We start from the raw sequence: 24454 nt of genomic DNA, 5'->3' as shown, positions 1-24454 counted from the left end.
AGTACATGCCATAAAGGAGAGGGTCTGCAGGAGAAGAGCAAAAGAAAATAATTACCTAATCTGAGGTAGCATTACCAGAGTTCCCTCTGGCCAGTGGAACTTCTTAGCTTGTGAGAAGTGTGTGTATTTTCTTCTGTTTTCAGGTAGGGATGTGTTTAGTGATCTAAATAACTTCAATCAAGAGAAGTCTATGCTTCATAGTATGCTTAAGGGTTTTCCTGAAGAGGGAATTAATACTGCAACTGAACTTGGAGCTAGAATACAACTTTGATAGAAAGCTTTATCTAAAAGTGGAGATGTTTGTCATTCAAAATTAAAATAGGATTTGTTGCTGGCTAAAATGAAATTATTCCTATGAAAATGTAACATAATAATTTTGTGTTCAATATGTGTATAAAGCAGATCAAAATTTGGGCTTTTTGCAGTCTCATATCTGTCTAATTTTAAGTCTTTCACCAGTCTTTAGGGGACTCAGTAGTGGTGCATTTTAACACATCAAGTATAATTTTGAGTTAGAAAAGCATAAAAATACAGAGTTTTCTCTAAAGTGTATGTGAAAATCATCCTACTTGCATGAGCTTCTATCTGGCAATACAGAGACAGCTGCAGGTATGATTGATCTGCTTCCACCTAGTAAACACATTCTTGGTTTTGAAAAGGAAATTACAGAGTTCATTTCAGAGCAAATTTTTGCAATGTCCTTATTAAAAAGGGATTCCCACATTGCCTTTTAAAACAGATGCCATTTTAAAAAAATGGTTAGAACTTTAAAAAAACTGTAATATACTTTTCTTTCTTGTATTCAGTTTTGATATAAAACATTAAGTTATTGAACTGTGGAGGGAAATTATGCGCTTAGTTTTCTGCTTAGTTTAGTAATTCATATTGGTGAAAAGTATCTGAAACACTCCTAAGTGCCCTGTTTACTTTTTTTTTTTTAAGGCTGCTTTTTAAATGCTTTTAATTAGTCACTTGGGGAGCTTATAGCTATCACACAGAGCTTAATGATTTGTCTAGATTTGTGGGTCTGTCAGCAGGCGGTCCACTGTGAGCTATAAACTAGATTGGTTCACTTCATCTAAAGTAAATGCATTTTTCACATTTACCCCAACGATGTAAGTACAGCTCTGCAAAGTATAGCTCCCTAAATCTGTTTTGTGTGGTTCTACAGCTAAGTAGAATGCAGCATATTCTATACATTGCTAATTTGAAACATTCTAGCTTCCTGAAGTAGAATTTCCACTAGGTAAGATAATGTCTACATTTATAGGCAGTGTATCAGACACTCAATTCCCAAGAGGCATAATAGTCTGGTGCCAGACAAAAAAGCCACATATCATTTAGGAGGTTCTTGAGAAAATCAGAAAATAAGGAAAAGATCTGTGTTCATATTTTCCTACTTCCTTGCCCAATCCTAGACACTGCTTCTGAGCTGCAGAAATGCAGAGGAACTTTCCTAGCTTTACCTGTCTGAAGAATTCCTCTAGCAGAGACATAGTCCAGCGGTGATGGAGATCCCAGGCCTTGGCTGGATGACTGATATCTGCTGTATGCAACAATAGTGATAAGGCTTTCGGCTTGTCAATTCTGTAAACCAGAGGATCAAATAAATTAATTGCCTGCTTTTGCAGCAGGGAGTGAAAAATTCTCACCTAAGCAGGAAAATGAAGTCATTAGGATCTTTGGCCAGGATATTAATAGAATGATTTCCGCGTTCATAAAACCAGACAACTATGAAAGCCTGTCTAATTTCTCCAACATACACAACTCCTCTTGTAACAGAGCCATTAAGACGTGCAAAAAGAAACTTTGCTTAGTCTTGCTGAGCTCCTTTCCAGGCTTTCTTGGCTGCACAAGCACGCTTGAAGAGCTGCTATGTTCCCCATTTCAGCTGGAATGCATTTTATACAGCTCAAAAGACAAGTTGGTCCCTACAATCTTACTATGGTAAACAGAGGATATGATCTCAGGGGTATTGATGAGTCTGCACAGTAACTGATGAAAGTTTCACTGGTGTGTGGTCAGAAAGTGATCCTCGTATTTGGTTCCACATAACTAAAAAAGGTTGGCAACTTCTTAAAACCATAACCTGAGAAGCTAGCCCAAGAACCCAGCAAATAATATAGGGTTACACAGAGAAGCTATGTAAAAAATGTCACAGCTTCCAGTGGGATACTGGGAAGAAGAAAAGGGTCCTTCCCCATAGTGCTCCATCTGTGATGTTCTAGTCCTTCCCCCAGTGGATCTCAAGGTGTTTTCATCTGTCCTCTGGTTATGAAGCAGGCTCCTTGCAGAGGTGGCAGCTGAGACCATCTGCAGTAGGCCAATGCATAAGTTGTGTTCTGCAGATCTTACGACCTTGAGTCATACTCAAGCTGTAGAGGTCACTCAGCTGGATTGTGCCCTTGATCTTGCGCTCATACGCAAATGGAAACACACAGGGAGGCTTATCCCATCGTGGTGACCTTTGCAAGCTCTGGTCTACTAGCACAGAACAGAGATGGGTGGATAGGGGGGTGCCAGTCCACTCCTAATTGAATTCATTTAAAATTCACCAGCAGAAAGAGAATCGCTGTGGACAACAGAGAGAGTGGGGACCTCCAGGGAGGTGCTTTTGAAGTCAAACGTAATGGCAAAGCACCAGCTGAAATGCAGCCCCTCACTGCAGAGTGTTGTGAAGTGACTCACCCTTCTGGCTGCTGCAAAGCATTCTTCATGGCTTTGATTTGCTGGAAGTGACAGGACATGTCGGTGGCCAACACCATCTCAATTACTAGAGCTCTGAATTCCCTTTTGGATGGCATCACGATGAGAGGAGCAAGGAAAGAGAAAAACAAAAACCTGCATGAGACACAGTCCAGCTTCTTTTGTTGCCTATTGTCAGTACTTCTGCCTTTGCATGTCACTCTTTCCATTATCCTTTTTTCAGGGATGGGGAAGAGGATGAAGGATTTTCTACACAAACACAGGATTGGGAGGGCTGCAAATTAAGTCAGGTGGCTAATCCTTGCTAAGAGAAAAACTAGATGGTTTTTGAAGAGCGTATTAGTATTAGCACTCCTTTTTCAACTAAGTGCAAACCTCTTAAATCGATTTCTTTTATAGGACATTCTTACACGGAAGAAAAAATACTGTTTAAAGCCTCAGCATGAATCAGCTGAACTTTTGAACCTGAGCCTCTATCCAATTGACTAAGGCTGGTCGATACCTATGTTGAAAGTCTAGTCATATTATTAAGGAGAAAACAGCGTGTTACAAAATATCTCCTGGTGTATGTTAATCACATATGTAGTCAAAACCTTTGAGAACCTGCATTAGTCCCCTCTTATTATTCTTTCAAACTTTTCCTGTATTAATTTTTGTTAAGCAAATTTGTTTAAGATCATTCTTCAAAGATAATATGTATGTCCTGGAAAATATAAAATATCAGAACACTCTGATCTAGCATATAATAAGAATTTATTTTTTCTTCCTCTCAGTTCAGCTATCCACAGGTTAACTGAGGAAGAACGGCCCAAGGTTGGCAAACCAGCTCAGGATTTTAAAGAATCAGAAATGTGTCAGCTCTTATTTTAAAATAAAAGTCACCATTCTTCTTTTCATGAATGTTTCATGAAGGAAATGGTCTATTTTAAGCATGTCTCTTGCTTCTGGTGGCAGTGCTTAAGTTCACCATGTAGAGACACAAGGCTGCTGTGCTAACCCCATCTCATGGGTAGCACGTAATGAATCCCCTTGTCCACTTCTGCACACAAATTAAAAAAGCATCACCCAGCCTCACTCATCCTCCAGTATACCCACCTCCTCCTCTCCACCCTTACCTACAATCAGTTGCTTAGCTAACAGCATTCAAGGTGATAACATGCTGGTTAAAAATATATTTTTAATTACATAAAAATACATTTCAATTTTGGAATTTATTTTTTGCCAGTCCTGGTCAGCTCCCTGGTCTGATTTATTCCCAGCAGCACAAGCCTCACTGTCAAGATAAGCAAGAGACGCAGAAGAGAAGAACCTGAATGCACAGAAACCAACTTTTACAATAACAGCATGTGATTTGGCTGTGGGAACAACTAGTACTTAGGATTATTCCTGACAAACAGCAGGCACTTCACTACATCCTCTGGAGTGCAACTCCATCACAGTGGTCTGCATGGGATACATTGTGTGTAGCTCATTACAGTAGAAATACAAAAGCAAAGGGCTCAGCTCAGGAAAATGAGTCAGTGACTTCAGTGCCAGCATGTCCATATGCTCACAAACACACAAATTCTAGTTTCCCTTTTATAGATGTGATTCTGTAATATGCACATTCTCTGACCCTTGCACATATCTCAGAACATCCTTTCCTCTGAAACAGAGAGGAAAAATATTTCAGAGACACTGAAAAAGGAGCTATTTAAATAAAGTTACTTCAAACATCAGGTAACACAGTAGCAGGTGACTTTGAAAGTGTGTGGCAGATACTTTACTGGATGTAGGCAAGACAGGAGGGAAAATTTCAAAAGATATGCCCTAGAGGACAATGGGATTGTGTGTTGCCAGGTTGAGGCCAGGCTGAATCATGTTAGAGAGAGAGAACTGGAGATGGAAATTGATCCATTTCTTGGGTTTGCTTTGCAGTCATATTGGAGCCTGGGATACACACAGCTGTTACTTTTGCTCTGTTACTTTTTGCTCTGACCAGCTTTAGCACTTTGTTTGTGTAATTGTCTTCAAACTCTACACAACACATTCTGGTTGCATGCATGCTGCATATCAGCCCTGGCAGAACAGTCCTCACAAACTGTTTGCAAGAGGTGTTGCCACTGAGGTGTCCCTGGACTTTGCTTAATGATGCTAGTAATGCACAAAAGCCTGATAATGTTTTAAATTATATACTTTCAAATTGATCTGCCTTTAATCTGGGTGAACACCTTTATTTCAGAGAAACTCAGTGTATAAATGCAGAGGAAAAGCAGTAAACCGAAACTTGTAATCACCTTTACCTTGAAGAAAATAGTTTACAGTCTTGGAGAAGAAAGGAGATAAGAGTAAAGGCTGCACTCCTCTCAAATGCCTACATGTTGCTGTGAAATTGGAAAAGGGAAGCACTGAATACATTGGCTTTATAAACATTATTACTGACATATGGTGAAGAGGCAGGTAAATTTATCTCTTATTTCCAGTGTTACTAGTGGGATCACAAAGCCAGAGACCCCCTTTATATTTCTATGCAATACTCTAGTCTTTTATTCCCAGTGATTCAAACCCAGTTTTGTATTCAGGAAGATGTTCTTGAAGAGCTAATGTTAATCCACTCAAACAGTTATTCTCCTGGGTGATTTATTAAATAATTCAACTCAAGAAATATTATCCAAGTTTTTAAAAACATGTAACTGTCCTGGTTTTACAGAATTATAAGATCATGTTTCTGTTTATGAGAAACTGATGTTTTGAGAGGCTGCAGAGACCAATTCTGTGGTGACAAAAGAGATACAATGTGTTGTTCTCATTTATACCCAGCTCTGGTACCTGGGTTTCTGCAGTGACCAAGGTCTAGGGTAGTTTAGAACCATGCATGTGCAGTGGGCTAGGAGGGGCAAAGCCCAGAGCAGCTGGCCCAAGCCACCCAGCTGAAGTACTACCATAAATCTCACCCTTATATAAACTGGAAAGCTTGTGGGGATGTTTGGGGTTTCTTCCATGGCTGTGTTCCCAAGAGGGTGCCATGTGTCTCATCAGTGTCATCTGATGTCATCATCTGCCCACACCTGAGGCCTCCTCCTCTGCTTGCTTTGACCACTGTGTTCTCACTAGAGCTGTCATGCTATAGTGCAGCCATCCAGACTTCAGTGCTAGAAGTCTGGATGGATTACTATATGGATTACTTTTTATTCACATGCTTGGGTCCATAAATTTAAAAATTGTGTTCTTTAGGAAGCCTGGATATACCTAATAAATAGAGCAGAGCTGACAGCTATCACTGGCACTGTTCACCTCTGATGTTAATTCCAGACATAAACTATCACACTTCCCAGGCAAAGCTTACCCGTGTCAGGCAGTCTCACTGCACATAAACCAAGTAGAGAACTCCTTGTCATTGTTATGAAATGCAGACTGACTAAAAAATTATTATTACTATGGTAATGACAAAAGAGCTTGTGGTTATTAAGTAAAATATTATGAACATTTAAGGTTTCTCACCACAGTCTTGAAAGGAATAACATGGATTGTCAGGGAGGGTTCAGAATTATCTGAGGGACAAAACCCCAAGCAGCTTCACTAATAAAGTCAGTATTCCATTAAAGGTTACTTGCCAAAGCTATACTCCAATATAGAGTTAAGGAGCTAAACATTTTCCAGATGTCTTTTCAATCCTCTGTTAAAATTAAAAATCCAATGTTAAAGGATTTGTGCTAAGCGTACCCTTTTTCAATAAACTGCATGGAAATTATTAACAATGAAATACAGTGCCAGGAAAGACATCTATAGCAGTCCCTTGAAAAGCATCTGTTCACTTTGGAGTTTATTTTCTTAATTCATTGTGATCTGTTTTTGTTATAGTTTCTTCATTTACTTGCTGATGACTTGTGCAAATGGGATTCATTAAATGAAGCAACTCAACTGATTTTCAAATATTTGATAAGCAATATGTGTGTTGGTTTTTTAAATTGAGAAAAAAAATGTAGTTAATGTAGTAGTAAGAATTCAACTCTTCTCTTTGGCTCTAGCCCAAAAGATTTTTCATTCTCATCTGCTTTCCTTAAAAAATCTGTGTCCATTTATTTTCCAACAGAAAAGGTAGCTCTAATTTTCTAGTTTTTTTCCTGAAAACATATTCCCTAACTAGGTGACTGAATACCACAAGTGATAAAATCCACATACACATCTGTGGTTGCAAAATCCACTGACCGTCAGACTAGTAATGTGAAAAAAACAAGTGAGAGCTCAGCTCAAAAAGGTACTTATGGATTTGGTTTTGAAACACCATCACTCAGGCCTCTTGCTGAAAGAGATTTATCAGATATGTCTACAAAAATAAAGTAAAATTTGGACACACTAACATTTTCCCAAAGCATCCTTCAACACTGCGGACACTATTTTTGAGTGCCAGTCTCTGAAACTCTGGACTTCTTTTTTTTCTCAACACCTCAGATCCTGCTGAAGTCAACTCATGTTTTCAGCTCTTCCCAAACTTTTGACTACAGGATTTCAATCTGGCAGTCAGAAGTAAAAGCACATTAGAATCACAATTTTTTAGCAATAGAGCACATCCAGATAAGGGTATTTATTCTGCAGTTGAATCTTGATGAGCACGTACAAATTAATAAAGCCATACTTGACAGAGAACAAATAAGCAATCCAAACCTCTCAATATTTTTGCTCAGGCACTTACAGTATTTCTTAAAGAGACTGGTTTATCTTTGAAACTTCAGGTCTAAGCATACTGCCTCAACAGATGACACATGCTGACAGTACAGAATCAATGAGAATTATCTGAAGCTAACTTTGATGCAAGCAAAACCAGCTTAAAGCTCCAAAGCAACAGTTTGCCATAGACAGTATCTATGCAATGAAGCATCCTCAACAAGATGCTTTGCTTTGTCCTTTTAGACAGTGGTTTTAAGGTTGCTGGGTTTAGTCAGCTAGTTCCTTGCATTTCCCCTACCAACAAGAAAGGAAGAAGTAATTTGCTGCCAATATTTGACAAGGCATTACGAGCTACAGCTAAAAAAATAAATTAGATTTTTAAGACCTCAATGCAGAAAGTTTTTTTTTTAAAAAAGTTCTTGCTTGCTGTCCACCATGAGACTATTTTCTATATAGGATTTCTCAGACCACTCCTCCACAACACTCATACTGATTGATATCAACCATGCAAGTTCCTGAGTTTTATTCCTGGTGTTCAGCAATAGGATCGCATCACTGTCCACAAGTTGAAAAAAGCAGGAAATTCAGGCTAAACAGATTAGCAAGCAGAGCCTTCACTGATGAGCTTGCTAGAAACCAAGCTGGAGAGAAGGGCTCATTTCCCTGCATTTTAGTGAAAACAAGATAAACTGACGGTAACATTTAAAAGTATTCAGGAGGCACCATGCATCATGTAAGATGCAAACTTCCCCTTCCATGAGAAAGACCATGAAGAGGATTCTTCCTGTTTAACACAGTGAGCTATTTTTAAAGTATCGCCCCTTGGAGAATAAAAAAACCAAAAAACAAAAAACCCAAACAAACCAACTAAGCAAACAAACAAAACAACAACAAAAAAAAAAAGGCAAAAAGAGAAAGCCATTATCTTTTGAACTGTCTGCTAAAAATCAGGGGCTGATTTTGGCCCATAAATCATATGTTGCATGAGGCATATTTTAAATTATAGCTTCTGACATCATCTTGGCATATTTTCATTCATTGAACTGGATTCGTTTTTGCATTAAGTCCTATTTATAATTTGCAGGCAGGGAGTGTCAAAGTAGATAAAGGTTATGGTTATGCTTTAGGATGAACAAACAGTAGGCTACATCTGCACTCTGTTACAAATGGCTGTGTACAAAAGGGTGTCCCTGTGAGACTTAGAAATTAGATGGGAGTCTATTTTTATATTATAAACCATTGTCATGAAGTCTATTCTCACTACCAGAGGTGAAAGATGAAAGCTAATTAACAAGACAAACAAGCTCCTTTTAAAGCTCTTTTTCGTGTAGCTGTCAAAATACTAATATTCATATACAATCATACATACTGACATTCCAACAAGGAAACAATAGTCTATGGTGAAGCTGCAGTGCTCCTAGTCAGCCACCATATTCCTTTTTACCTCCAGTCATCCTTTGAGAGATTAGATAAAATATTCATCTCTTCATCATCTTGCAAGAGACGATACGCTGCACTGACGTGGTGATTTTCAAGCACAGACCGGTCATTGTACAGAATGGCTGAGTCTGACCTAGCATTTAAAAAGAAATATAGCAAAGGTTATGTTTCTTCCCTGTCTAAAGAGTTCCACGTTCAGAAGTCTTCCTTTGATCAGCTACCATGATTAGTTCTATAGCGAAGATATGAGCATTTTATGATCACTTGCAGTCCTTTGTTCATTGCTGTTACTCAGTAAAAGTAAACTGAAGATTAAAACTCACTGCAAAATCTAATTCATCAGCTGAGTCTCTCCTAGTCCCTTGGCACATACTTAGAACAAAAATGCAAAGACCTGTGAGAAAGATGTTTCTCCAGCTCTTGTCTGTGTTGCTCTCATAATAAAGCCTGACCATACTCAAGTAAGGAATTGCAAAATATGTCCCAATACCACTTGCAGAACATCAAACTGGCTGCTAGAAAGATAAAACAGAGCTGCTTTCTGTCATCTGAGCATTTAGACAATGCTGATTACAAGGGCAATTGCCAGTGTGATAGAGTAAGACCAAAGGTACTTCATGCCTTATTTTAAGATCCAGGGCAAACATCTGAGGTTGATCAGTAGTTAAACTGGTTTGAAGACAAAATTCTTTCTGGAAATTAGTGAGAGCAATTAAATTACAACTGTCCTTCACAGAATTCTCTAAGTATTTGGGAAACATAGCAGATCACTAAATCTTGCATACATTAAGTAGGAAATGGAGTGCAGCTTTGCCCAGAACATAGACAGAAACTTCCTTCGATGTTCCCAAGCTTTTCCAAGCATATCTGTGATTTATCCTAGCAGCATTTATAGACCAGTGATACACAGGATGATTCAGCTACATTCTAGACATCTAATTTAGGGTAAGATGGAATGCATCTCACAAATGTTAAAGTGTGCTGTGTCAGTCGAGGACATTTAGGCATTGTCATTGCTACCAGTACACTCCCGTTGTCAAAATAAAAAACAGATCACAGAAATCACAGAAAGTTAGGGGTTGTAAACGACCTTGAAAGATCATCCAGTCCAACCCCCCTGCCAGAGCAGGGTCACCTACAGCAGGTCACATAGGAAGATCCAGGTGTGTTTTGAATGTCTCCAGAGAAGGAGACTCCAAAACATCCCTGGGCAGCCTTTCCAGTGCCCCTTGTCCTATCGTTGGACATAACTGAGAAAAGCCTGGCTCCACCCTCCTGGCATTCGCCCTTTACGTATTTATAAACATTGATGGGCTCACCCCTCATTCTCCTCCAAGCTGAAGAGCCCCAGCTCCCTCAGCCTTTCCTCATAAGATGTTCCACTCTTTTCATCATCTTGGAGGCTCTGCACTAGACTCAAGTATTTCCCTGCCCTTGAACTGAGGGGGCCAGAACTGGACACAATATTCCAGATGCGTCCTCACCAGGGCAGAATAGAGAGGAAGGAGAACTTCCCTCAACCTACTAACCACCCCCCTCCTAATGCACCCCAGGATGCCACTGGCCTTCTTGGCCACAAGGGCACATTGCTGGCTCATGGACATCCTTCCAGCCAGCACAGATGTTAGGTGCCCTATTATCACTGCAACTAAAGACTTCACAGTCTTTGCACACTCTTGAATTTTACCACCATCTTCATCTTCTTCTGTCTTCCACCAACCCAAAAGCCTTACAGAAAATTCTAAGCTCAAAAAATACACTGGTTCAGTCTAGTTTGTTAGCAGCTAATTATTGTCTTGCAATTTACAAAGCATGAAAAAATTAGATCTCTAAACAGGTAATGGTAAACTTATCCCCTTGGTGGTGGTGGTGTTCACTAATCAACACAGATATTGCTGAATATTTTATTTATGCAGCTAGTGTTTGATTCTTCAAACTCAACAGGGAGAAAAACCTGATGAATTATAGTATTTCCTTCAAAACTATACATTCATCAATAAATACCACTTTAAACAGCAATTTGTCTTTGGCAACTTTATGCTGAAATATCTTGGGACCTTCCTTTTTCCTGGTTACAAATATGAAGCAACGTTTAGGAAGCCAGAGTGCATGGATTCCATTGTAAATGCCTGAGTAAGAGAAAATTAAATGCAACCTAAGGCAGCAAACTTTCTTCCTGTAACACCTAAGTGTGGCTGTGCTTTTATTCACCAAAGCTTTCCCCCTCCATTTCCCAACCTTTCATCATGGTTTACAGTGACCTCACCGTGTCTGAATGTGAAAGTTGTTGGTGGTTCCAGTATGTTCATAGTCATGGATGGCAGCTGCAAAGATCATAGCGAAGATCTCCAGCTCTGTCAGCCAGTGCTGAAAAGAGATTACAGAGCAATCAGATAAGCTGTCATTTTCCTAGGCATTAAGTCTCTTGTTTTTTAAGACAAGTTATCCCCTGCTGACAGTCCACGCTGCACATCATTGCCTTTCCCCTGCAGCCTGACAGCTGTTTTAAAGAAAACTTTTCTGGTTGATACACAAAAGCTGAACCAGTGCTTTTCCGGAAGCTTCATCTAAAGAAATAGGAATTCAGCAAAATGGTTTCATGAGATAATTAGGCTTAAGGCAGAGCAAGGGAAAACGTGTCCTTCTTAAACAGCAATGTGTGAAGAAGAGAGAGAAGGAAACTTCAAGAAAATCAAGGTTCTTCAAGTGGAACTTGATGATACACGTGCAGGTATGCACATAACCACCAGGGTATGTATTCTCAGCTCAGCTGACCTGGATAACAGAACCTCTAATAAAGAATGTCAGTAATTTCCACTAACTGAAAGTCTTCATCAGTCACTGTATCATGGTGAGAACAGGGAACATAACCCCACAATGGCTTGTTATTGATTCATCATCTACAGAAACACTGGAGAAAGCCATGAAGCTTTTTCTTCCTAGTTGCCTAGTCCAAACTTTGTTTTTCAATGCTTAAGCCACTTTCGACTCTAGATTTCTAAATGATTGAGATGCTTTCAATAACTTTCCTCTGAGCCAATCAATCACTGAATGTCTAGTTTTCCACTGGAAGCACACATGGAGTGCTGCTAACATCAAGTGCATCAGAGACTTTTTGGTTTTAGCTACTGTAGATGCTGTAAATATTTATACGAAATGCTTAAACTATTACATTGAGAGGAAACATTCACCACAGTGGTTGCCAAATATTTTTATAACATCTCAGTGTCAACCTGCAAAGGTTTTTACAGATATTCATGCATAAAGCATCTTTAATTCAAAGCCCAGCAAAGGCAGCATGGTTTCATAAGTCTATTCCAGGCATCTGTTATAGCTCAGGGCCCACCACTGGCCCTTTAACCACATGCACGGGAAGTACAGACAATTGTGGAGCTCTGCACACAACATCCTGTCCAGCTCTTCTGATGCCTTTCACAGTCTTTTCTGCATAAGCAATAAAGAATGAAGTCTCAGTATTAAAGATCTCCTTACATTAAAGACATAGCTTGAAAATATTGGTCAGAGATATTTTGCACAATTCCACTGACCATAATCAAGGTAGCTCCTGGGTTTGTTGTTTGCTGTAGGTTTTCAAATAGGGTGTAATACACATGAGGAGAGGTACTTAAGTATCAAAACAACATCTGAGGAAGACCACTCAAAATACAGACTGGGATTGCAGTTGGTAACAAATAAATCAATGTAAGTATCACAATGTCAAAGTAGTCTTGTGAGTAACAGGAAGGAAATAGCAGGTAAGTAATTGGAACCTTTAAAACCTTTAATCTTTAGGGTCTCTTTTTTTTTTTTTTTTTTCTTTTTTTTTTTCCTAAAACCTTGCAAGGAAAAGCAAACAAGATGGCGAAGTGCCTGTGGAGAATGGATGCAATCTCCATTTAAGAGGTGATATTAACTTTTGCCAGTCTGTGATGGACTTCATCTTGGGAACAGAGAGCTAGTTTTAAAGAATGAAACCATCAAGAACTATTGAGAAAGCAGCAGGACAGTCACCAGGGAAAAGAGCAAGGAACTGCGAATGGAATTCTGTGAAATATTAACAGAATGTTAATTTCTGAAGAATTAACAAAACCAATCCAGAAGAAAACCTTCAAACTTTCTTCAGTTTTAGGGGGCAGAGGATAATGGGGGAAGAAGGCATGAATGAACAAGTCTTGGATTTCAGAGTGGGAACAAAAAAAGGGTAATGAGGCACGATTGTCTTTCACAAACATATAACAAATATGAAGAATTAGCTACTAAGGCAAGTCATTTGCATTTAAACAAAAGGATCAATAAATACAGAATGAAAAAGGAAGAGGAAAGAGCAGTGTTTACAAATCTAACAAAACAAATGGCTGCATTTCCAAGAAAATGCTACAAAGCAGACAGCAATAATTAGCTTGCTTCCTTCCCCAGAGCTTATGGTCTTTTGTTCCAAAGTAGTGATCATTTTCAGAGCTCATGAAGATCTGCTTATTAATCAAAGTAGTCTAGAGGAGAGAAGGATCTCACTCCCCTTTGGTACAAATAGATGTGATAGAAGTACTGCACTTCAGCAATTTTATAGGTCTGCTGCAGAAAATGTCCTCTTGCACTTCTTGCCAGTATCTGAGGAAGAATTCTGAAACTTTACCATTTGCACCTCATTGTCTGGATTCACAAATAAATCCGTTCCCAGTAATTATAAAGATTTATCAGGAAACAATATCAAAGAAAGCAATAATCACAGCTGAACAACTTTGTTAAATAAAGGAAGGAATGAAATGAGCAAAAAGTGTGTCAGCTTTTAGAAGTTGTTAGTACACACCATGCTTGTATAGTAATCCTCCATCAGAGTAATTCCAAATTCTCTTTCAACATTATATCTATGAGAGAACCCAGGATATTCTACTTCATCCAGTAAAGTATAACAAATTAATTCCAAAGCATGACCTCAAGGAAGGAAATAACAGAAAAAAAACTAAAGAGATTTCAGACAATGATTATGATTAGAGGGAAAGAATATTTTTAATTGACAAGAAAAGAAAAAGAAACCTGGAACAAAAATTTTGAGAGCGTTTGTAAATAACAGAGATGAGGATAAAGGCAAGTCAACCATGTAAAGATAAACCAGACAATTATTTCTTCCCTTTGAGACTAGAACATATTACCACTATATGGATTACCTGAATTTGAAAAAGAAGTGTTTTTTTCACATTGTAGGTAACTTGTTAAATAAGATAAGTAAGGTAATTTTTTTCGATTTTATTGCAAGTTTTTTTTCACAAGTCTTTGTCTTCCTGTCAGTGAAGCATTAAACCAATGGTGCTGACACAACTTCTGAAACCAAAGTCTTACTTTCCAGTCCAAGTTTCTTGCAACGCTATTGTGAAAATTATGAACTGAACAACTGCATATGCTAGAGTAAGGGTAAGATATTGATGTAATTCTGGAAACAGGAAAATGTCAGGAAAACGTGTTACCAGGTGTGAACATACTAAGCATATTAGAAGCTATCCCTTCTGTGAGCAGGAGGCAAGAATCAATGACCTCTAGACCTCATTTTCAAAATATATTAACCTGTGCACAGAGAGATGGATTGCATCCTGCATGGGAGTTGGGGTGAAAACTAAGGAAAAGAAAAAGAAAAAAACTAAGGTTAAAAAAGCATTCTAGCAAAGAAAGCAAAACTGAATTGTCACTGTTGGCATGCAGTGTTGCTAATCCCTTGATCCTGGTAAAAGAAATGTAGTTTCTTATTGTACTACATTAGATTCAAAATCAAATGCCACGTTATTTGGCTGTGGGAACAATTAGTACTTGGGATTATTCCTGACAAACAGCAGGCACTTCACTACATCCTCTGGAGTGCAACTCCACAATCACAATGGTCTGCATGGGATATATTGTGTGTAGTTCATTACAGTAGAAATACAAAAGCAAAGGGCTCAGCTCAGGAAAATGAGTCAATGACTTCAGTGCCAGCATGTCCATATGCTCACAAATATACAAATTCTAGTGTCCCTTTTATAGATGTAAATCTGGAATATGCACATTCTCTGACCCTTGCACATATCTCAGAACATCCTTTCCTCTGAAACAGAGAGGAAAAATACTTCAGAAACACTGAAAAAGGAACTATTTGAATACAGAAGAGTTCTTATTTGTCACTTCAAACATCAGGCAGCACAGAACTGGATAGAATCAAAAACGACTGGAGAATGCTGTACTTCCCTGGAGGCTACCCAGGTTATTGTGGTCGTGAGGTAGCTTTCTTTTCAGTCAGGAGGAGAAAGCCAGTGCAAGGGGGTGGCTGTTCTCAGTGAGCTCTCACCTCAGCTATCTAATGGGTGGTGCAGATGAAGCCACACCTGCCAGAGAAGAGCAACAGATCATCAGAGAAGGATGCACTAGGAGCATGAGGACAGACCAAGGGAGCTCTCCCTGTGCATCTTAGAGAGAGAAGAAGGCTTAGGGCTGGGTCTGACTGGGAAACTTTCAAAACACAGACACTGTTTTCCTGACCCAATACCATGTAGAAAACCACCTTGCTGTGGTGTGTTGACCCTGGGTGGACACTAGGTGCCCACCAAGATGCTCTGTCATTCCCCATCCTCAGGCAGAGATAAAAAAGAAGCTCAATATAAGGACAGGAAGATCACTCAGCAATAACCATCATGGGCAAAAGAGTCTCAACTGGAAATTAGTCTAATTTATTACCAATCAAATCAGAGTGGGGTAATGAGGACTTAAACCAAATCTTAAAAACACCTTCCCCCCACCCTTCCCTTCTTCTTGGCCACAACAACCCCATGGGGAGCTCCAGGCTGGGCACAGAGTGGCTGAGAGCAGCCAGGCAGAAAGGGACCTGGGAGTCTGGATTGACAGGAAGCTGAACATGAGCCAGCAGTGTGTCCAGTGTGCCTGGATCAGGAACAGCGTGGCCAGCAGGTCCAAGGAAGTGATTCTGCCCCTGTACTCAGCGCTGGTGAGGCCACAGCTTGAGTCCTGTGTCCAGTTCTGGGCCCCTCAGTTCAGGAAGGATATCGAGGTCCTGGAGCAGGTCCAAAGGAGGGCAACTAGGCTGGTGAAGGGACTCCAGCACAGATCCTATGAGGAGAGGCTGAGGGAGCTGGGGCTGTTCAGCCTGAAGAAGAGAAGGCTCAGAGGAGACCTCATCACTCTCTACAACTCCCTGAAAGGAAGGTGTAGCCAAGTGGGGGTTGGTCTCTTTTCCCAGGCAACTCTCAGCAAGACAAGAGGGTCTTAAGTTGTGCCAGGGGAAGTTTAGGTTAGATATTAGAAAGAATTTCTTTACAGAGAGGGTGATCAGACATTGGAATGGGCTGCCCCGTGAAGTAGTGGACTCTCAGTCCCTGGAGATATTTAAAAAGAGACTGGATGTGGCACTTAGTGCCATAGTCTAGCAACCGCAGCGGTGGGTCAAGGGTTGGACTTGATGATCTCTGAGGTCCCTTCCAACCCAGCCAATTCTATAAAAAAAACCAAAACTTCAGTCCTCATTTCTCTACCTCCTTCCACCAAGCAGCACAGGGGTAAAGAAAATGGGGGTTGAGGTCAGTTCATCAAATGTTCTCCCTGCTGCTCCTTCCTCCTCAGTGAAAGGACTCCTCATGTTTTTCTGACTCCAATGTGAGGTCCCTCCAACAAGAGACAGTCCTCCATGAAATCCTCCATGAGACCTTCCCACAGGCTGAAATTCTTCACAAACTGCTACAGCATGGGTCCCTTCTACAGAGTGCAGTCCTTCAGGAACAGACTCTTGCAGTGGGGATCCCCTACAGGTCCATAGGTCTTTCAAGCAAACCTGCTCCAGTGTGGGCTTCCCTTTCCACAGGTCTAGAAGTCCTGCCAGGACCCTGCTCCAGAGCAGGCCTCCTTTGGGCATCCACCTGCTCTGCTCTAGGGTCCTCCATGGGATGCAGGTATCTGCTCCATTATGGACCTCCATAGGCTGCCAGGGGACAGCCTTCCTCACCATGGCTTTCACAGTGGGCTGCAGGGGAATCTCTGCTCTGGTGCCTTCAGCCCTCTTCTTCACTGATCTTGGTGTCTGCAGAACACTGCTCTCATATTTTCCCACACCTCTCTCCAGCTGCAGTTGTGCAGGTTTTTTCCTTTCCCCTTCTTAAATGTTATCACAGAGGCACTGCCACCTTTGCTGATGGGCTTGGCCTCAGCCAGTGGCAGGCCCCTCTTGGAGCTGGCTGGTCTTTGCCTTGTCAGACATAGGGGAAGCTTCAAGAAGCTTCTCACAGAAGCCACCCCTGTAGCACCCATTTTACCAAAACCTTGCCGTGCAAACCCAATATACCAATTTATCTCCCACACGCACTTCACTATTGCTAGTTTTAGTATTCAGACACCATCAGGAGCAACTGGCACAATTTCAGTCAGAATTGGGCATGTTGGATGAGGTCTTGAGACAGACAGGGCCTGACTCATTCCGGCTACACCTTCAGTAAACACTGCAATTCACAGGTGCAGTTAACAGAGAAGACTCAGGACATGCTTACAGGAGGCACTGGCACATGTTACTCCTCAGGGAAGAGCATCCAAGTCTGGCCTCTGAATTGAACATAACATTACTGTGGCAATCAAGGGACTGCAGAAAGGAAGACCATAAGCACAAACCATTGTTCCCAAGTACAAACAGCTCTAAAGTTGTTGAAACTGGACTAAAAGACGTAGCAAGAGGTATGCTATGAGTTTTTAGCTTGCACCTCTCAATCCTCTGCTCATCACACACTACATGCTGGCAACAGCATTGCTTCAGGTTTCTCACTGAGCTGCTCAGAGAAATGCATCATTGATATTCAGTGACAGACACAGCTATTATCAGGAGTGATGCAGACTGCCAACTTTTATGGTGATTAGGTATAGCCCTACTGAGGTACTCATGGCATAAGAAGCAGTGCTGGAATTTGGTTGGGCCAAGTCACAGGCAACTATGGGAACCTCATTACTTTCCAGTTACAGAGCCCGGAAAGATCAGGGATTGTTCAAGCAGGCAGGAACTGCTGTTAAGTGCCTGAGCATCTGCTTATCTGTGTTCACTTGTGTGCTCTGCACTGCAAAGACTCCAAGGAACTGGAAGTGGCTACTCTGGCTGCTTCTGCAGAGTTGTTAGTGAAGGGACCTCAGCGAAATGAAGCAAAATACAGTAGAACTGTATTTATTCAAGTTCCAGCCACAAAGAGCAATCAGTCAATGGCCATGGTGTAACAAGAGAGATCAGTGCAAAATGTGAACAGATGAACCTCCCTTTCTCTGGTACTTTTGTGTCCATGCTTCTGCCAATGCAAGGGCAAAGGGCAGGTTAAATGCTGGGAAAGGTGAGGGGAGCATTAAGTGGAAAAGGGTGGAAATCACAGGATCACACCAAAAGTCATTTTTTTCCCTTTTCTGTCTGTGGCAGTGACCAGGAGTTAGAAAAGGAGGAGAATGAGACATGAGGTATATCCTGTACGTATTAAATCTTCCCTGTGGGTAAGCAATTTTTTGAGCCATTGAATAAACCCAAACTGCAATGGGTGACCATTCCTCTGGAATTTGTCTGCCTTCAATTTCTCTAGTCCGCATCAAACTTACTTTACTGCCTTAAGAAGAAAGTTTCAACAGTTTCATATTAGGTGAAATTAATTCCAGAAAGTGTGAGCTGGCAGAATCACCCAGCAAATCTGTGCCAAAGTTAAAAACTGAGCCTGGCTTTCTCATTAGCCCTCTTTTAGATCACGGTTAAAGGACTTACCCGTATCTCCGCCTATATTTTTTAAAAAATCCTAAATCTCTACTTTCATTAGTACAGCCATATCAAATGCAGTTTGTCCACAGTGCAAATGGGTTCTACTATGGATAATCATAATCTCCTTAATGAGCCAAAACTGTTGTAATCTCGTTATGTATTCAGGATGCCAACTCCTGTACTTACCACTACGCCTGTCTTGAAAAGGAGGTAATGGACCGTCTGCGTCACATCTGCAGCGTGCATTAGGTTGTGATAAGGATTTTTGTGTTTACTGTAGCCAACCTCCAGAGCTTCCACAAAGGACACCAGAGCAGAAATGGGGATCTGAGGAAAACAGCACAGAATTAAAATCAAAGTAATAACTTTAGTGGCTGACTAAAGGTCCCACAGAGCAGTTTTTACTACACAAATAAATAACATGCTAAAACATCTGAAACAGGCACTCAAGAGAGAGAGTGAATCCAGGTTACTTCCTCAAACTGACCTTCCCATCCCTAATTGCATTGTGGATTAATCATTCCCACACACACATACAAACAAGTAAGTATACTATAAATGCCAACCAGAAGACACATGCAATGTGAAAAATAACAGATAACACTTGATTGGTTGCCCCTAAAGAAATATTTTTAATTAGACCACAAGCGTTTTTCTGTCCCCCTCACAACCCACTAGAACATATCTCTGCTTTACGATTCACATTCAAGATTTTCTAATGAAACACGTATTATAGCAAGTCTGAGGTACTCTACTAAGAGAAGTCTTGTTTACCAGACCTCTGGGTTTTTATGGTGAAATCCAGCCTGCCCATCCTATCAGCTTCCCATGCTTTTCTGACTCCATGAGTAGAACTGTGCACTCAAGAAAATGCAGTGCAGGGGATTTCTAGAGAGGAGACTATGGAGGTGGTGTTAGATGAGACATATGAAACTGACAACATTGGTTCTCCAACTTCATCTGCTTAAATGTCAAATACCCACAACACTCATATTTTTATTGTTAGAGGAGCACTGTTGTTCTGCTCATGGGTGCTTTGTAGGGGAGAGGATGAAGTTCTGACTGGTTACTTTCTTCAAACATTTCTGATCAGTCACAAGCAGTTCCTGAAGTACAGGAGCCGGAGACCTGAAAACCCTTTCCAGACCCAGTGAGTGGGGACCCCTGGGAAGTAGAACTGTCAGTGGAGGAAGGGACTGCAGAGAATCTGAGTGGAAATAATAGTCAAGATCTGAGAACAATGTTTCTGCCATCCCAGTTTAAGACTGTTCAAAAATGGAGGAAAAGATACGTAGCACTCATATATCCAAATCTCTTTAATAATCATAGAATATTTGGGGCTGGAAGGGACCTTTAATGGTCATCTGGTCCAACCCTTCTGCAATGAGTTGGGACATCTTCAAACTTGATCAGGTTGCTCATTGTTGCATCCAACCTGACCCTCACTGTTTCCAGGGACGGGACATCTACCACTTTTCCAGACAACTTGTTCAAGTTATCCTCACAAGGATATCCTGATGAATTTGAATTCAAGCTGTCCTTTTTTGCCTGCACACATGAGAGTCCTGTGAATCTCAGGAGAATGACACCATTGTTCCCAGAGCATCAATTGTAATATTCCCATTGATTTAATGGGGAAGCCTGTTTGGAATCCCATCTACTTTATGGTATCCTGTTGCAGTTAAAGGTAATTCTTAAATAACTTTTGGTCTTGCTTACTGGGTGAAGACCATGAAACCTTCAAAAAGCTCTAAAATTGTATTTTGAATGGAACCAAGCAGAATGAGAGGGTAGTTAAAAAAAAAACTGAGATAGAAGAAGAGACCCATCATCTACTACTGACCTTGAAACGATTGATCAGATCATAGCGTGTGAGAAGTTCATAGAAAATGAATTTCAGTGCATGATCCCCACTGGCTTCATTTAGTGCAAATACATCGAAGGACCACTTGTCTACATTCTGCAAGAGTGGGTAGGAAAAGCAGTTAGTATGGTCATCCCTTTCACACTGATGGTTCAATTTCTATCACTTTACAAATACAAATGGAGAATTAGAGTGGTGATGTAAGCATACAGCATTTTTTGCAACTTCTTCAGTCCCATTTAACCAAGGCAGAGTCTAATTTAGTCATCAATATTCTATGACTCATATTTAAGAAGTTTCCATTACAAACACACACGCTGTTTGTTTACTCTAGACATGGCAATTCTCCACACCAGAATTTAATCAGCGAAGTTTGGATCCAAAAGGATAGGAATCCTGGTTTGCTTAGTACCCAAAATATTATGATGGCTCTATTGTGGCTGGTTTTACCCTTCTCTGTCCCCTACACAGGTGCTACATCTATGAAAAATAATATTCACTTGGAAGGAAACAGTAACAAGGATTTGCTTTTTAACGAAAATAAAGCTGCTGGATTTTGCTGTTCCTATAGAGTTCTTATGATGTTGTATTGTGAACAAAGCACTCCAGTATTTCACTCGTGCATTAAACAGAATAATGTGATATCTTTTTTGCAGTAGAAAGAATACAGACACCTGTGGTCATATTTTTAACGCTTATTGTTCAGTCAACCAAAATAATAACTAACTGGAAGAACTATCTTGCTAGACCCAAAAAGCAACTTAGATTTTTATGATTTTAATAATAATTCCTGAACTGTGATTATTGCAGTTTAAATTGCCTAAAGACAGCATGACCCTGATTTTCCTTATTTTTTTGTGAAGCGAGTCCATTGGGGCTTTCAGAAAATTACAGAGCTTGAGAAAATCACAGTAATCTTATATTAGGTGCTAACAATGATATAAAGAACAACCTTTATAACTAATTCCAGTTGTGAAATTTCCAGTCAGTGGTAAATGATATATTAATGCTGCAGGGTGGTCAGTCAAGAGACTGAGGAGGGAACGTTCACTTCCCAGCTCATAAAGCTAAAGTATAAAACTTCTTGCAGAAGGTTAAGTTAAAATCTCAGCTGTTTGGGGGAGGTCATCAGAGCTGACAGCACTCAGTATTTAGGAAGACCAAGTTCCTTTATCTCAGAACTGGATGTTCCTGAAACTTTATGAACCTGTCTCTCCTCCTCCTAGCAACAAAGAGGAAAGGTGTGTAAGGAGTTCTAGCTAGAAGAATGATATAGAGATGACCATGCAGTTGCATCTGGCACAGGACCAGCTCTCAGTCTCTCTTGTCTGTTGGGAACTTTCATGGACTTCTCACAGGGATTTATCCAAATTATTCTCCTTGAATCACATTGAAGATTGACATCTGTATATTGAAGTTTCAAACTCTCTTTTAGGTTACCTCCCATTTCCCTGTGACACTTTCACCAAGAAATAAAGAGGTCTAAATTTCCCATGTGTATGTTCACAGCTGCTCCCAGTGAAACAAATGAATACTGGCTAGACATAATGTTGAGTACCATTATGGATTACAATCCATCTAAAAATCTGCCATCTTTTTTTAGGAATACTAAAAATGCTACATTAAAATTATCTACTGAGCTCTTAAAGCTCAGTTTATCTTTGTTGTCTGCTGTCATGGCCATCTTCCAGGTAAGGACCTGACCTCAAATCAAATGAAAAGGACAGTGACCCTGAAGCACCTCGTGTTCAGTCACCCATGTATCTGCACAGCCCCAGGCCTTCTTATGTTCTAAGCAAGCCCAACATATTCTGGTACTGGCTTGCTCCAGCATGGGCTTACCCTGACAGCCTTGCTGCTTGCACAGTGCTGATTACAGAGCTGAGGATGCCTCTTGTGGATGTGTGGTCCACAGAGAAGCTAATTAGTGAGGGAAGATTCAGCTCAGCTTTCACCTATCCTAGTAAATCACTTGCTTCCTGAGCAGTTGATTTTACAAGCTCTGTGGAGCCCACACACTGAAGGCAGGGTCAGGCTTCTCCAGAGATGATTTGTGGCCCAAGTCACAGAAAAAACAACCATAAATTGCAGTTTTTCAGCACTTTGAGTAGTCATCGGAGAGGAAAAACAACCAAGAGGGGGAAAAGTTCCACCTTGAAAACATGGTTTTTTAAGCCCTTGAAGCATATACTCAGTAACTTTTAAATATTTTCCAGGTTTTCAAGTGTGTTAATTTTGTAATCACTTAGTCAATGAAGCAAATTAATTTAATATCTGCTTTTTTATAACTATTAATTTTGGGGTCCTATGGCATTGAAAATAATATCTCTACTATGCTGAAATTTAATTCACTATAAGGCAAAGTTATGGGGTAGAAATAAAGGGGTTTTGTTCCTTTTGATATTTTTTCCTATAGTTAATGTTGTGCTCTAGATGAAGATAAAATTTACCAAAGCATGGCACCGCAGCATAGTACATCAGAATTGCTCTTCTGCATGAAATAATGATTAACCACAGAGATGAGAAGTTTTACAGTAGAGATATTTAGGTTTTACTAAGGGAGAAAACCATGCTCTAGTCAACAGAAATTTTGCCATTGACAATAATGACAGCAGCATTTTACCCTGCATAATTAGGGAGAAAAAATCCTCTTAACAGAAGTAGGAAAGTGTCACAGATGGCTTAGAAGCTTGCTGCAACACCAGTTACACCTTGAAAATTAGGGGATTTTCTGATGTAAACAAAACAAAACAAAACACAGAAGTGACCCCTATCTTGAGGAGAGGCAGAACTTCATGGCTGCCTTGTGATGAAGGAGAGAACAATGAACAAAGAGACAAAATGAAGCACTAGCTCTTGCTAATGCTCAGTTTTCTGCTTTTCTGTTTGTCAGCCTCAGACTTGATTTATTTTGTAAGCCAACAAGCAGATTCAGGGATGGATGTTATTCTACTCAGCACTACTGGAAGGTTCGACATTTTGAAGCCATAGAGAAGCAGAAGTCTATCTCAGACATTGTAAGTGACTGCAGGTTATACTTCATTGCCTGTATACTAGCTGGCACGTAAAATATTACTATGAGAGCACAGGCATCAGAAAAGGCTTAAAAATCCACTTCCAAAGCAGCTAACTATTTCAGCAGCTAGTTAATGTGGAGTTCTGTCCCTAGCCCTACATAGCTGAACAGCAGATCACCACAGTTTACTGAGGAAATCAACTTAATTACTTATTCAAACATGTATGAATGAATGGTAGGTATAGATGTCATGGTTTAGGGCCATTATTCAAATGAGAGACAAAGTCAATCATCCCTTTTGTGGTAACAGGTCTTACATCTTCACACCCATTTCATGCAGAAAGGAAACAGGCTACTGCAGCAGAAAAATTGATATCAAATAAATGGCTTTATAGAGATGTTGTGCAATCAGTGAAAAAAATTACCTAACCTCATCAACTGAAAAAGTGGGAGAGATTACACACTTAGGATTTGCACTGCTACGTTTCATCTGCATTTCTTGCAAAAGCTGAAGTAATGCTTTTTTAAAACTAATCTCATTTTGCCAAGTGGATTCCACAGCTTTGAATTACTCAGTGCAGATGACACGTTGGCCATGGCAGCAAAAAGGAAAGCATACAGTTCAAAACTTAGCTAGTTCTGACTCCATGTCATTTCAGTCCTAGTCCTTATTAGCGTGACTCTGAGGGGAATGTTGACTATGGCAATCCAAACATTGTATTGGATTGAAGAATTGTATGTGGCACACTCCTACACCTTTTTGAATGCTTAAACCATCAGCTCATTTTGCAGAGCACACCAAATAGCTGAGTAGTTGTAGGCTTTTTTTTTTTACTTGGCTTTACTGGACTTAGGCAAGCAACAAAATATACCATTTTCTATTAAGGAGATGGGACTGAGAACTTTAGGATTAAGTATTCTTTCAAAGACTTCTTCAAAATTAGTATCTCTAATTTCAATCACATCCACTAACAATCCCAAGGCCATATAAAGACATGTCTCAAAATAGTTTTGGAAAAAAATACAGCCTAGGGTG

At 40.2% G+C, this 24454-nt stretch overlaps 2 protein-coding genes across 11 annotated transcripts in view; both read right to left on the bottom strand.

Annotated features, from left to right (window-relative positions):
* Positions 1–24454, bottom strand: part of LSM5 (LSM5 homolog, U6 small nuclear RNA and mRNA degradation associated) — a 591871-nt gene that overhangs the window by 273445 nt on the left and 293972 nt on the right. The gene's annotated exons all lie outside the window — the stretch shown is intronic.
* The window catches only part of PDE1C (phosphodiesterase 1C), a 286285-nt gene that overhangs the window by 45996 nt on the left and 215835 nt on the right, over positions 1–24454 (bottom strand). For all 9 annotated transcript variants that reach the window (XM_071736084.1, XM_071736077.1, XM_071736078.1 and 6 more), the window contains 6 exons: positions 20382–20498; positions 18725–18865; positions 11060–11160; positions 8798–8926; positions 2689–2790; positions 1467–1587 (listed from right to left, as the gene is read on the bottom strand). In XM_071736084.1, coding sequence (XP_071592185.1) covers positions 1467–1587; positions 2689–2790; positions 8798–8926; positions 11060–11160; positions 18725–18865; positions 20382–20498 — 711 coding nt within the window. The remainder of the gene's footprint in view (positions 1–1466; positions 1588–2688; positions 2791–8797; positions 8927–11059; positions 11161–18724; positions 18866–20381; positions 20499–24454) is intronic.

The sequence above is a fragment of the Heliangelus exortis genome, chromosome 2 (assembly GCF_036169615.1).
Source record: "Heliangelus exortis chromosome 2, bHelExo1.hap1, whole genome shotgun sequence".
Classification (NCBI taxonomy): Eukaryota; Metazoa; Chordata; class Aves; order Apodiformes; family Trochilidae; genus Heliangelus; species Heliangelus exortis.
This window is presented reverse-complemented; position numbering and strand designations above follow the sequence as displayed.